We start from the raw sequence: 13,717 nt of genomic DNA, 5'->3' as shown, positions 1-13,717 counted from the left end.
CACTACAAATTTACGGCTCCTGGTGCTGTTTCCTTCTGTTTTACTGGATAAGAGAAATTGAGAGAGGAGGAGGAGATAGAGAGGGAGAAAGAGAAAGGTAGATACCTACAGACCTGCTTTACTGCTTGGGAAGCACCCCCCCACCCCCACCCCGCGCAGGTGGGGAGCCAGGGGGCTCGAACCAGGATCCTCGTGTGGCTCCTTATGCTTAGTACTATGTGGGCTTGACCCGGTGCACCACCGCCCTACTTCCAAGCCTGCTTAATTCAGAAACAGCATCGTCTCTCCCTGGGGCGGAGTGCAGGGTATGTGGACCCTGTTCCCTCGGGGGATAAGTCTGCAGTGGCCTGGCTTTGGCTGGTCCACGGGGCCTGAGCTTGGAGTTGGGAATGCTGAGTTGAAGCAAGGCCTGGCCTGCGGGCTGGGCACAGACAGAGGTGGACCGAGCGGCTGTGGGTCAGGAAGTGGCGTCTGTGTGGTCAGGGTTGTGGCAGTAAGTTCTCACCCAAGGGCCAAAGGTTTAGAAAAGAGCCCAAGAACCGAAGCAGAGAGCCTGCTAGGATCCCTGAGAGGAAACAAAGTCTCCCAACACCCAGGGCTAGAAAGAAATGAGCTTTCCAGTGGTGAACAGACCTGAAGGAACCACTTTATAACAACAACAGTAACAATGACAACGTGTGTATGTGTGTGTGTGTGTGTGTGACCAAGAAGCTAGTTTGAAAAGGGCCACTGGCTCATTTCTTATTTATTTATTCCCTTTAGTTGCTCTTGTTATTTTATTGTTGTAGTTATTGATGTCATCATTGTTGGATAGGAGAGAGAGAAATGGAGAGAGGAGGGGAAGACAGAGAGGGGGAGAGAAAGACACCTGCAGACCTGCTTCACCACCTGTGAAGCGACTTCCCTGCAGGTGGGGAGCTGGGGACTCAAACCGGGATCCTTACGCCGGTCCTTGTGCCTGGCGCCATGTGCGCTTAACCTGCTGCACTACTGCTGGACTCCCTGGCTCATTTCTATGACAGTCTGGAAAGTGGAAAACAGTGGCAATGTGAAAAAAATTGGCAGCAGCCAGACTTGATGGGGAGTGGGGAAGGGTGAGCAGATGGAGTAGGGGCTTCTGGGGCAGAGAAACTGTGTGGTTTCCCAGATATCCTGTGCACGTGACACTCTCCCTTGGTCCAAAAACAGAGAGCACAGACAGCACCAAGAGTGAGCTGGGATGCCTGCTGTGGACCCTGGCTGACAGTGTGTCTATGTGTGTTCTCTGTCTCAAATGCTTTGATGGTGGAAGAGCTTGTTCTGTGGGGGCTGGGGGCGTGTGGGAATGTCTGTATGTTCCAGGGACCAGGCGATGATGCGCCTGGTTAAGCACACATAGTACTAAGTGCTAGGACCCACACAAGGATCCAGGTTCGAGCCCCTGGCTCCCACCTGCACTGGGGGACACTTCACAAGTGATGAAGCAGGTCTGCAGGTCTTTCTCTCTCTCTCTATTTATCTCCCATCCTTTTTCTTTTTTAAAACTTATATTATTATTATTATTTAGTTTTTTAACCAGAGCACTGTTCAGCTCTGGCTTATGGTGGTGCGGGGGATTGAACCTGGGACTTTAGAGCCTCAGGCATGAGAATCTGTTTGCATAACCATTATGCTATCTACCCTCCACCCTTTCCCATTCTTTTTCAGTTTCTCTCTGTCCTATCCAATAAAATGAAAAAAAAAAAAAAAAGGCCACCAGGAGCAGTGGATTCATAATGCAGGCACTGAACCCTAATGATAAAGAAAGGAAGAAAGAAAGAAAGAAATTTCTGTATGTTCCTCTCAATTTTGATGAGAACCTAAAATAGCTCAGAATATAAAAAACAAAGTCTATTTAAAAAAAATTCAGAAAAGTATGTGTTGACTTTATTTCTGGAGTTGACAAAAGCTGAAATTGGGCTGAGATTTTACACCCCCACATCCCAGGGTCAAAAAATTGTGACCAGTACCAGAGATAAGATAAAAGAAAGCAAGCTGGGGGTGGGGCTGGGGAGGCAGTACGCAGGTCTGAGTCCCAGCGCCAGCAGTGGCCAGAGCTGAGCAGTGCTGTGGTCTCTCACATCAGAATGAACAAGGCTGTTTTTAAACAGAGACAAAGCCTCCTGGGGATAGATCCTAAGGAACCCAACACACCCATCCCAAAAGATCTGTGTACACATAAGTTCTTAGCAGCACAATGTGTAATAGCCAAAACCTGGAAGCAATCCAGGTGTCCAACAACAGATGAGTGGCTGAGCAAGTTGTGGTCTAGATACACAATGGAATACTACTCAGCTATTAAAAATGGTGACTTCACCATTTTCAGCTGATCTTGGATGGACCTTGAAAAATTCATGTTAAGTGAAATAAGTCAGAAACAGAAGGATGAGTATGGGATGATCTCACTCTCAGGCAGAAGTTGAAAAACAAGATCAGAAGAGAAAACACAAGTAGAACCTGAACTGGAATTGGTGTATTGCACCAAAGTAAAAGACTCTGGGCTGTGTGGGTGGGGGAGAATACAGGACCTAGTGGGGGTTGTATTGTTAAATGGAAAACTGGGAAATGTTATGCATGTACAAACTATTGTATTTATTGTTGAATATAAAGCATCAATTCCCCAATAAAGAGATTTAAAAAAATGAACAGAGACAAAGCAGGCTGAGAGCATTGTGTCAGAGGTGACTGTCCCCTGGTGTCCCCAGATGAGCCTTGACTGCAGCGTGAGTTGGCTTCCTGGTCTCTGGCAGGTGGATGAGAAGGGAGCTCAGAGCAGGTTGAGTTCAGAGTCTCTGCCGGTGGGGACACGGGTTCCAGACCTGGATGGGGCTCTAGGGACCCTGCACTGATGAGTCCTTCCTGGGCATGTAGAGGTGGAGGTCTGGAGCGGGGCAGAGAGTGAAGCTGTCCTGCTGGGGGGGTTTATCTGTCTAGAAATGAGAACCCCCTCCAGCCCCACATGAGGAGATGAATTTGTCAAGAGAAACTGCTTAGGGGAGGGTGGGGGGCGTTATTTCCCTTCATTCACTCTGTCCTCCCTGCCTTATAGTGGAGCTGGGGGTTGAACCTGGGGCCTCAGAGCTTCAGGCACGAATCACTGTGCTGTCTCCCCAGTCCCCTTTCTGCCTGTTCAAGTCACAGAGAGACGACACAGTGTGTTGGGTGGAGCAGCTCTGACTCAGGATCTGAAGCTTCTGGTCCCGTTGGGGGCTGTCTCTTCCCCCAGCTGCAGTCTAGGCTGGAGCGTGTCATTGGGGCTCGCGCTAGGTGGAGGTCAGGGGTGCTCTGCGCTTAACTCTGGTGCAGAGCAACTGTGGTGACAAGATCATATGGTGTAAGTGTAAGACCACAGATGAGAGCTTCAGCTGCTTTAGAAGCCAGAAAGCACCATGGGGCAGACACAGGGAGAGGAAGGAGGAGAGAGAGAGAGAGAGATGGAAAGAGAGAGAGAGAGAGAGAGACCGAGCAGATGGCCCTGATTCTAACTAAGCTCAAGGGACTCATTAACTCCATGACCTCGAGATGCCCCGTCATTTGCCACTCTTGTGGAAGGTGACCATTGTAACACCTTGTGTTTATTTTTAACAAACCATTTAGGTGAGGACCTCCTGATTAGATTAGAAGCCCCCTGATGCTTTTTAAAAAATATTATTAGATATTTATTTTGGATAGAGACTGAGAGAAAAGGGAAGGGGAGACAGAGATAGAGAGACCTGCAACACTGCTTCACTGCTCATGAAGCTTCCTTCTGCAGACGGAAGCCAGGGCCTTGAACCCCTCGCCTCCACCCGGGTCCTCGTGCACTGTAACATGCAGTCAGCCAGGGGTACTGCCACCTGCCCCAGCCCCACCTCTGCCCTGAGATGCTTTAGTAGAGCCTTTCTTCCTTCCTTCCTTCCTTCCTTCCTTCCTTCCTTCCTTCCTTCCTTCCTTCCTTCCTTCCTTTCTTTCTTTCTTTCTTCGCCTCCAGGGTTATTGCTGGGGTTCGGTGCCTGTACCACAAATCCACTGCTCCTGGAGGCCATTTTTTCCCTTTTTGTTGCCTTTGTTGTTTATTATTGTTGTTGTGCTTGTTATTATTGTCACTATTGTCACTGTTGTTGGATAGGACAGAAAGAAATTGAGAGAGGAAGGGGAGAGAAAGATAGACACCTGCAGACCCACTTCACTGCTTGTGAAGCTCCCCCATCCCGCAGGTGGGGAGCCAGGGCCTCGAAACAAGACCCTTACTCCGGTCCTTGTGCTTTTTGCCATGTGCACTTAACCTGCTGCGCTACCAACCAGCCCCCAGTAGAGCCTTTCTGTGACTCCCTACCTTTTGAAGTGGGTCTAAGGCACTCCACCTGCCCAGTGTTTAGGGGCTCGGGCTGAAGGGGGCTGGGCTGGGTGCAGGCTCATAACATGGGCCCTCCTCTACTCCCTGACCCTGTGGTGGGGTGGCGTGGGGGCAGGATCTTTGGGGCGAGTTAGTAGGAACCTAGTGGGGATGAAGACAGGCCTCAACATTTAGTTTCTTGAGATCACAAACTACAAAACTCGAGTCCTAAGAAATAGTTAAGGGGGTGGGAGGTAGCTTGCCCTGTAGAGTGCATACTTGGCCATGCGTGAGGACCTGGGTTTGAGCCCTTGGCCACCTTAGGGGAACACCAAGCAACGGGAGGCTTCGTGGGTGATGGAGCAATGCTCCTCTCTGTCTTTTTTGCCAGAGAATTGCTGACACCTACAGTGTAAGAGCCAAAAGTGACCAGCTTCTGCTTCTGCCCCAGGTCCTCTCTGTGGACCTTTAGATCAGGCTGGGTGGGCTGCAGATGCTGAGGGCATGGTGTTCACTGTGACTTCTCGTTGGGGGGGGGGAGGATAGGTCACGTTTCAACAGCTCAGGCGTGTGGACCCAGCTAATAGGGAGAGCTATTTATAACCCACAGCCAAGGCCAGTGGGGCTCTGCCAGGGTGGAGAGGCAGCTGGACACCAGTGTTGGAAATTTAGCCTGGGGCTGGGGAGACAGCACGATGCTTCTGCAAGACTTTCCTGCTGGCGGCACCAGGATCTTGAATTTAATTCCCAGTGCCACCATAAGCCAGAGCTGAGGTATATTCTGCCGTCCCTACCTCCCCACCTCTCTCATTAAAATAAATAAAATATTTTTAATTTGTTTAATTTATTTATTGGATTTAGACAGAGAAATTTAGAGGGAAGAGAGAGATAGGGAGAGAGACAGAGAGACACCTGAAGCCCTGCTTCACCACTTGCAAAGCTTTCCCCCTGCAGGAGGGGACCGGGGGTTTGAACTCAGGTCTTTGAACGCTGTAACATGTGCACTCCACTGGGGGTGCATCACCATCTGGCCCAATAAAAATATTAGAATTTTTTTTTCTTTGCCAGAAATGTGATGGAGTCCCAGCAGTGGACGACTTGCAGGGGTTCCTCGAGGAAGGGTGTGCTGTGCATCTCCAAAACAGTGGTGCCCTGCCAGAGAACACTCTGTGCTATTCTGTAGTGACTAGACAGACTCATTCACTGCTCGTGAAACTTCCCTGCTGCTCGACCCTAGGCCCTTGCGTATGGGGAAATGTGCCACCACCCAGCCAGCCACCACAGTTTCTGTCCGTTTGGCTTCTAACTGACATCGCTTCCAAGTTAAAAGTGGGAGAGCAAGCAGCCCTTTCTGGAGGAGAGAAGCTGAACGTGCGCATGGGTTTGAAGTCTTAGAGATGCCTTGGGCCACACACACCCCAGCCTGACACAGTCTCTCTATGTCTTTGCAGAACACACGAAGCCCCTGGCCTGTGCATCTGCCCCCATGTGAGATAATGTGTCCTCTCTCTTGCAGATAATTGCCTTTGACGAGTTAAGGACGGATTTCAAGAGCCCCATAGACCAGTGCAACCCTGTGCACGCGGTGAGTAGCCGCTGCTGGCGTGGATGTCAGCCTCCGCTCGCTCCTGGAAGGCAGGGAACGATGTCTTGATTTCAGTGTCAGGGTCTGAGGAGCCTGTTACCACTCCCTGCAGGCCTCTGAGGAAGGACAGGTGTTCAGCAAGGTTCCAAGTGACTGTTGGGTGGGACCCAGCTTTGGCCCCCTCCCCTGTGGAAGGTTGTCCCTAGAGCTGCACATCTTTCAATTTTTTCCTACATTCTTTCTTTCTTTTTTGTTTGCCTGTTTGTTTTTGTATTTTGCACCAGGGTTATTGTTGGGAGTTGAGTGCTGGCTTTTTGAATTCACCACTCCTGGCATCCCCCCCTTTTTTGTTTTATTTGATAGGTCAGAGAGATAGTGAGAGCGGAGGGGGCGATAAAGAGGGAGAGAGACAGAGAGACTGCTCATGAAGCATCCCCCCTGCAGGTGGGGAGTAGGGGCTCAAACCCAGGTCCTCGTGCTTGGTAATGGGTGCACTCAACTGGGTGTGCCACTGTCAGGCCCCCAGGACTAGTATTTCCAGCCCACAGCTGCAGAACACAGGGCCGGGTTAGAGTGGGAGGACGGAGACTCCTCTGCCTAGGAGGGGCAGGGGTTCTGGGTCCAGAGTGAGTGCTGGCAGCCAGCCAGTGCCCTAAAACACAGCCTAGTGATGCCCCTGGCTAAAGTGGCTGTGCCTAATCCTGGTGTGGGGGGGTACTCACTCAGGTCCCAGGGTGGGCAGGCCTGACACAGCACAGCCTAGCTCTGTCCCCCTGCCCATGACCAGCATCCCCTGTGCTTCCTTCCCCAGCTGTGGGGTGGAGTGGGGCCAGCGGGAGGGGCTCCTCACACCTCCAGCCATGCTCCTGACTTGCCCTTCTGTCTTTCCTCTCCTCCCCTGCCTCCTGCCTTGCTCCTGACTTGCCCTTCTGTCTTTCCTCTCCTCCCCTGCCTCCTGCCTCCTTCCAGAGAGAGCGACTGAGGAATATCGAGCGTATCTGCTTCCTTCTGCGCAAGGTATTCACTGCCCCGTCCTGGGTGCCCAGCCCCGCCTGGGGGAGTGGGGGACATTGGGGGGAGGCACAGGCTCTGCCCCGTGAGCCCAGTGGCATGGGGGAGGGTTGATGGGGAGCGCAGGCAAGGGCTCTGTCAAAGCTGCTAAGACCAGAGGAGCATGTCAGACGCAGCCCATCAGCCCCGGTGTCCACCCTTCCACAGGTTCCATGGGGTTCTGTCTGGAGGCTTTTGTCTTGGCTCTGTGATGGAAATCACCTACAGCTCTTGCTGTCACACGGCCTCTGTTCCTCCCAGAAACACTCCCGCTGGACTGTGAGAAGTTTTTTCCACTGGGCGCCAATTTACTTTGAGGCGGCGGCCTGCCACTCAGTTTGTCCATTTGACTGACAGCCTCTGCGGGGGCGGGGTGGGGCGGGGCTTTCAGGGGTGCTCAGGGTGGCCAGGTGGTAGGTCTCAGCTGCCTGCAGTGTCTTCAGGCAGCGCACATGTGCACCTGCTGCTCGGCCCTGGAGTTTAGTAGAACTCTGAGACTCAGAGGCAGGGGGGGCAAGGGGGCAGGGCAGAGGGACACGCCTGTCACTCTGTGGACAGCTACGTGTGTGCTTGATCTGTGTGACTTACAGAGGATAGCGGCTTGCAGGTCAAGTAAGCTGTGCTCATAGCCTTGAGCTGAGGGCGTCCCTGTCACTTGTACAGAGCAGAAGGCTGCCGGCCATAGGAAGGCCATCTGAATCCTGAGCCTTTGTGACTAACACGGGGACAAAGGCCACCGTGGCAGGTGGAGAAGGCAGGCAACTGTGTATGCTTTGACTTTTACCCCCTATTTTTCAATAATGAGTTTCCGGCACTCACGTGGAGTGGCTCCAACCAGGGGGTAAGCCACTGACCGTCCCTCGCTGGCTCTAGGGACCACACGATTCAGAAAGGAGGCCTTGGGGAGTATTCTGGTACAAACACTCATTTATTTGGAGAAGGGTACAGGTTTATATAGAGAGTTTAACAAAGAACATTTTCACATATGTCAGAAATTACAGGTTTCTTAAAGGTCAGCTTGCCCCTATGGTAGGGGGTTGGTATGACAAGAATTGATGTGATACATAAAGGTCAAGACAATTAGTCTCCTGATGCAGGCAGTTTAATTATCCAAAGGCATTTGAGAGAAGCACAGGGGTTAAACCAGTAAGGTGAGGTAGAGGAGAAGAAAAACAAAACTTGATGTAAATCACAGATATCAAAGAGCACAAGGAAATAGGACTTGGGGTTTTCATTGTCTGGTGTTGGGGAGGTGTTTGATAGAGTGTGTTCTCCTTTGTGATCAAAAGGTGAAGTGGATGTGTGAACTTCGAGTGAACCCTAAAGCAGGCAGCCATTTGGCCTGCTGCTAGCAGGGGAACTAAGTGTGAAAGGCTTGTAGGCTTTCTGTGAGCTTGAGAGACTAACAAGGAAAAACTGAGTCGAAAAACTGAGTCTGGGAGACTTTTCCCTCTTGGCTCATCTCTATAAGGAGAGAGGCTGACAAGCAGGGTGTCTTTCCAGACCTCCATCCAAGGATGGGAGAGCTTCCCTAAGCTCTACCAAGCATTTGCATAGTTCCACCATGAGCCATTTCATTTATTAGGAGAGAGAGTTTAGTCAAGATGTCTGCTATTTTTTTTCTAGCTAATTACTTGTCTTTTAATGATTTACAAGAAACTCAGTGTTCAAGTTTCACATCTTGGTGTCCCAGCAGGGAATTATGCTGAGAAAACGAAAACACCTGTGATGCAAGGCAGAGAGAATGGCTAAGAAAATGGCATAACAAGATGAGGTGAAGAAGGTGAAGTCACCATTTCTAATAGCTGAGCAGTATTCCATTGTGTATATAGACCACAACTCGCTCAGCCACTCATCTGTGGTTGGACACCTGGGTTACTTCCAGGTTTTGGCTGTTATAAATTGTGCTACTGTGAACATAGGTGTACACAGATCTTTTTGGATGGGTGTGTTTAGTTCCTTAGGATCTGTCCTCAAGAGAGGAATTGCAGGGTCATAGGGTAGGTCCACTTCTAGCTTTCTGAGGGTTCTCCAGACTGCTTTCCATAGGGACTGGACCCACTGACATTCCGACAAGCAGTGCAGGAGGGTTTCTTTGTCCTTATAGCTCCTGCTCTGGGCACCTTCCTCCTGCCCCACACGTCTTACTTTTTTGCCAAGTGCTGATGTGGTTTCTCTCATTCAGATTTTGGGTGTTTCTGACTCTCTGGAAACTACATTCTTGCCACCTCTCATCCTCACCTCTCACAGGTTAGCTTGATTTGGTCAACCTCGGTATTCTGACAGACACATTGTAGGTGCTGGTTCCGCCTCCTGCTCAGACATAAGTTCTGGATGGATGACTCTGACCTGCTCACATCACTGGGTGTTGGTCATTACGCCAGGTCTGCTGCATTGCTTGATGCTGTGGTCTATTTACATAATCACTGTCTTGCCTGAGACCCGCCCTGCCTGCAGGGTATTGGTTTAATCCCCACTGGTTAGATGGAAGCTTTCTATGTTCTGTTCAAGCTCTTCTTTTGCTCTGCCCCCTCTCCTAGTCATTTCCTTTCCCCTTGCCACTTCCGGTGAAGAGATGCATAAAAGGCGATGTATCTGATCAATAAAAGAGGGCATATTGCATTCCCGATAAGCCACAAGTTCCTGGTCTCCTCTCTCTCCAGCGATGCTAACACAACAACTGGGCTGAGGTGGCTCATGGAGACTGATAAAGACTTGCCAAGTAAATTAATGAATGTTAGTTTTCTGGTGATTCTTTCATTAAGTTCTTCTTGTTGGAAACATTGAGATGCTAAGTAAAATAATAATAATTATTATTATTACTACTAGCATTATCTCTGGGACTGGGTACATTCATGACTCCACCATTCCCAGTAGCCTTTTTTCCTTTTTAATGTTTTTGTTTAAATATGTATATTTATATTTATTTATTTTGTTTTATTTACCAGTTCAGCTCTGGCTTATGGTGGTACAGGGGATTGAACCTGGGATTCTGGAGCTTCAGGCATGAGAATCTCTTTGTATATAGCTATTATGCTATCTACCCACCACCCTCCCTTTATATCTGCTCTAAGGAAAGAAATAAAGAGCAAGATAGAAAGAAATGGCACCTACAACACTACTCCACTGCTTATGAAGTTTCTCCACTGCAGGTGGGAACCAGGTGTTTGAACCTGGGTTCTTGAACGTGGAAACTTGTGTAATTTATTGGATTTTCCACCACCACCTGGCCCCTTTTCTTTTCCTTCTTTCCTTTCTTTCTCCATTCTGTCCATCCATCCATCCATCCATCTATCTATCCATCCATCCATCTTTCCCTCTCTTTCTCTTCTCACCAAGGCCTCAAACCTTCTAGTAGATCTTTATTTTTTCTTAAACTTCAGAGAGAGAGAAAGAGAGACAGAAAGACACACCCCACTGTTCACAGAGCTTCTCTTATGCCCTTTGTGGGCTTCCCTGTGGTTCTGGGCTCACACTGGGGGCCCCACACAGCACAGCTCTCTCTTCAGCCCCACCCATCTTGTTTTCTGAGCCAAGGACTAAGAACCACATGGCCTGGCCTCCTCCTGCCTGTCTTCCATGCTGAATGGGCCTCTGGCTTGAGTTTTCCAAGCAGCCGGGGGCCGAGGGAGTATTCTGGGGTCTAGTTCACCTCAGCACCTTCTGGGGTCTGTACTTTCCAAGAAATTTCTTGGAACTTGTCTCTTCTAACAGCCTCGCCTGTGATGCATTTGAGCGGCTGACTTGCTGCTCCTCCTTTCTGGGGGGGGGGCTTGGGGGGGGCAGGAAGGGCTTTTCAGAGGGGATCTGCTTTTAGCTCACTAATTACCAGGAACCGTACACCCGGGCTGGCTGTCTGAGTGGCAGGCAGGAGTATAGTCATCGTCGGCTTAGGCCTGTGACTCAGTTCTTACGGCAGCAGCCACTTGCCATCCTGTGGCCTTGCTCCGAGGGCTCTGTGTGGCTGCCAGGGAAGTGGGTGGCCCCAAGCAGGGCCCAGGCTGGTGTGTCTGCCACCTCTGTACATAAAAAGGGTCATCTGGGGGAGCCCCTATATGAGGGATAGGCTGTGGGGGCATCCACCAACTCAAGTGAGAGCCTGGAATTGTTGGGAAAATAAGGAGAGACTTCTCCTTGTCCTTCTTCACCAGATACCAGCTCTGGCTTGTGGAGGTGCAGGGGATTGAACCTGGACTTTGGAGCCTCAGGTGTGAGTCTCTTTGCATAACCATTATGCTATCTGTCCCTCACGGAGAGGTTTCTTCACACTCAGCCATCAGTAGTCCCAGAGGCTTGTCTGTGACTTGTCACCTCCTTCTGCAAGAGACCGAGCTTACCTGAGAGAGCGCCACTTAGCCGTCTGCCTGAGATATCCCTGTGACCCTGGGTTCAACCCCAGTTTGCTAGGAGTGTGTCTGTCTTCTCACAGCTTGTACTATTCTGACATCTGCATCTGGATGAAGTGTCTGCTGAGGGGGAAGCTGCTCTCTCTGTTAGGTGCTCGTGCTGGGGCGTGAGAGAGGATGAGTGAGCAGAGGTGGGGCGCTGGGCTCTCGGGTGTAGGGGATCTTCAGGCCAGTGGGAGGATGCAGGGCTCCAGGGATAAGTCTGGAGAGGACATGGTGGTGCGATGCCCACTGGTGTGCCCACCCGCAGCCCTTCCTGTTATGTGCCCCCCCCCCCAGTCACAGTGTCAGAACCCCTCTGGAAGGAGGCTGTGGTGGAGACTGGCTTCCCTGTGGTCTTGACAGCGGGCCCCAGTGAGACTGGGGACAGGATGACAGACTTTTATCAGAATGAGCCTTTCTTTTTTTTATTTAAGAAAGTATTAATTAACAAAACCATAGGGTAGGAGGGGTACAATTCCACACAATTCCCACCACCCAATCTCCATATCCCACCCCCTCCCCTGATAGCTTTCCCATTCTCTATCCCTCTGGGAGCATGGACCCAGGGTCATTGTGGGTTGCAGAAGGTGGAAGGTCTGGCTTCTGTAATTGCTTCCCCGCTGAACATGGGCGTTGACTGGTCGGTCCATACTCCCAGTCTGCCTCTCTCTTTCCCTAGTAGGGTGGGTCTCTGGGGAAGTGGAGCAAAATGAGCCTTTCTTATGAGAAGATGGCGCCATGGTCCCCAAGGCTCTGCCCTCCCCAGTGCCAGGCACTACGCCACAATTCACAGGGTCCAGTGACAGAGGCCATGGCAGGACACCAGGGACTTTTGCAATGTTGGTATGAAGCAAGCAAGGGTTAACTTGTAAAGAGAAAAGCAAGGGGTAACTTCTTAGTTAAAGAAAACTGTAGTTGGCGGCCATCTTCCCCTCCTCCTCCCAGCACACACAGGGCTTTCTCCAAGTGGCCTTGGCCGGTGGCCTTACAATCTGCTCTTTCTGCCCAGGAATCTGCTGACAAGCCAGACAAGTGGCACTCTCTGTGCACACAAAAGAAACAGTCACCTGTGAAGCTTGTTGCTGAGTGGCTGAGGGAAGGCTGCTGACTGTATTAAGGGCCAGAGCCACTGTGCTGAGGCCCAGTCTCCAGTGGACACGAGTCCGGCTGGGGCTGCCAGCAGAATAGACACAGCCTCCTGCCTTTAAGCCTCGGGTGTCCCAGCTCTCTGACTGGGAATCTGATAACAGGTAGACCAAGCCATGACTTTGCAGGGGCATCTTGTCACCCTACCTGATGGAGGGAGAGGCCGGTCCACTTCCACTGACTGCGGGCTGGGCCTGCGAGTCTGTCCTGAGCCCATGTGAGCTCCCTCTGGCACCCCTGACGCTGCCAAGGTCACTCCAATCTGGTGTGGACCCCAATCTGCTAGACCAGGTCTCCCACCCCCCACGGCCATCTTCCGGGGTATGAGCAAGCGTAGACGACACTAACATCCTTTGTCACGCAGCACTTGGTGGCCCTCCCTGACTGATGCTGTGGGCCTCAGCCACTTTGACAAGGGGAGTTTTTTGTTTTTAAGTTATTTTGTTCTGTGCTAGAGTCCAGCCGTTTGCTGACTCTGTGAATTTACAAGCAGACCATTTCAAGCTCTGCCCCAATTTCTGTGACCTAAGAGGAACTTCCAAAGTGCATGAGAACAGAGAGAGAGAGAGAGAGAGAGAGAGAGACGGGGGCCTGGGGTGGGTGGAATAGGAGAGGCCCATGCAACTTTAGAGCATGGTGTCTGTCATGCTGGAAGAATGACACACAGTGCTTTTCTTTCTTTAAAAAAAAATCTTTTGGGACTGGATGGTGGCACACCTGGTAGAGCACATGCATTACAACGTGCAAGGACCCAGGTTCGAGCCCCCAGTCCCCACCTGCAGGTGGGAAGCTTCACAAGTGGTGAAACAAGGCTGCAGGTGTCTCTCTGTCTCTCTCCCTCTTTATCTCCCCTCCCTCTCAATTTCTCTCTGTTTCTATCCAAAATAAATAAAGATTTAAAAAGTATATATATATATATATATATATCTTTTAATATTTATTATTTGTTTTATTTTATAAGACAGAGAGAAAATGAGAGGGGAAAAGGAAGATACAGAGAGACACCCGCAGCACTGCTTCACCATTTATGAATCTTTTAAAAATATTTATTTATTAGATAGAGACAGAGATAAACTGAGAAAGGAGGGGGAGATAGAGAGGGAGAGATACCTGCAGCCTTGCTTCACCACTCATGAAGCTTTCCCCCTGCAGGTGGGGACCAGGGGCTTGAACCTCGGTCCTTGCACTCTGTAATGTGTGCACTTAACCAGGTGC

The 13,717-nt window shown here is 50.6% G+C and overlaps 1 protein-coding gene across 1 annotated transcript in view; it reads left to right on the top strand.

Annotated features, from left to right (window-relative positions):
- Window positions 1–13,717, top strand: part of CNIH3 (cornichon family AMPA receptor auxiliary protein 3) — a 53,980-nt gene that overhangs the window by 14,885 nt on the left and 25,378 nt on the right. Inside the window, exons 2-3 of the mRNA XM_007526569.3 lie at window positions 5,850–5,918; window positions 6,888–6,935. Of these exons, the coding sequence (XP_007526631.1) occupies window positions 5,850–5,918; window positions 6,888–6,935 (117 nt within the window). The remainder of the gene's footprint in view (window positions 1–5,849; window positions 5,919–6,887; window positions 6,936–13,717) is intronic.

Source organism: Erinaceus europaeus, chromosome 6 (assembly GCF_950295315.1).
Source record: "Erinaceus europaeus chromosome 6, mEriEur2.1, whole genome shotgun sequence".
Taxonomy (NCBI): Eukaryota; Metazoa; Chordata; class Mammalia; order Eulipotyphla; family Erinaceidae; genus Erinaceus; species Erinaceus europaeus.
This window is presented reverse-complemented; position numbering and strand designations above follow the sequence as displayed.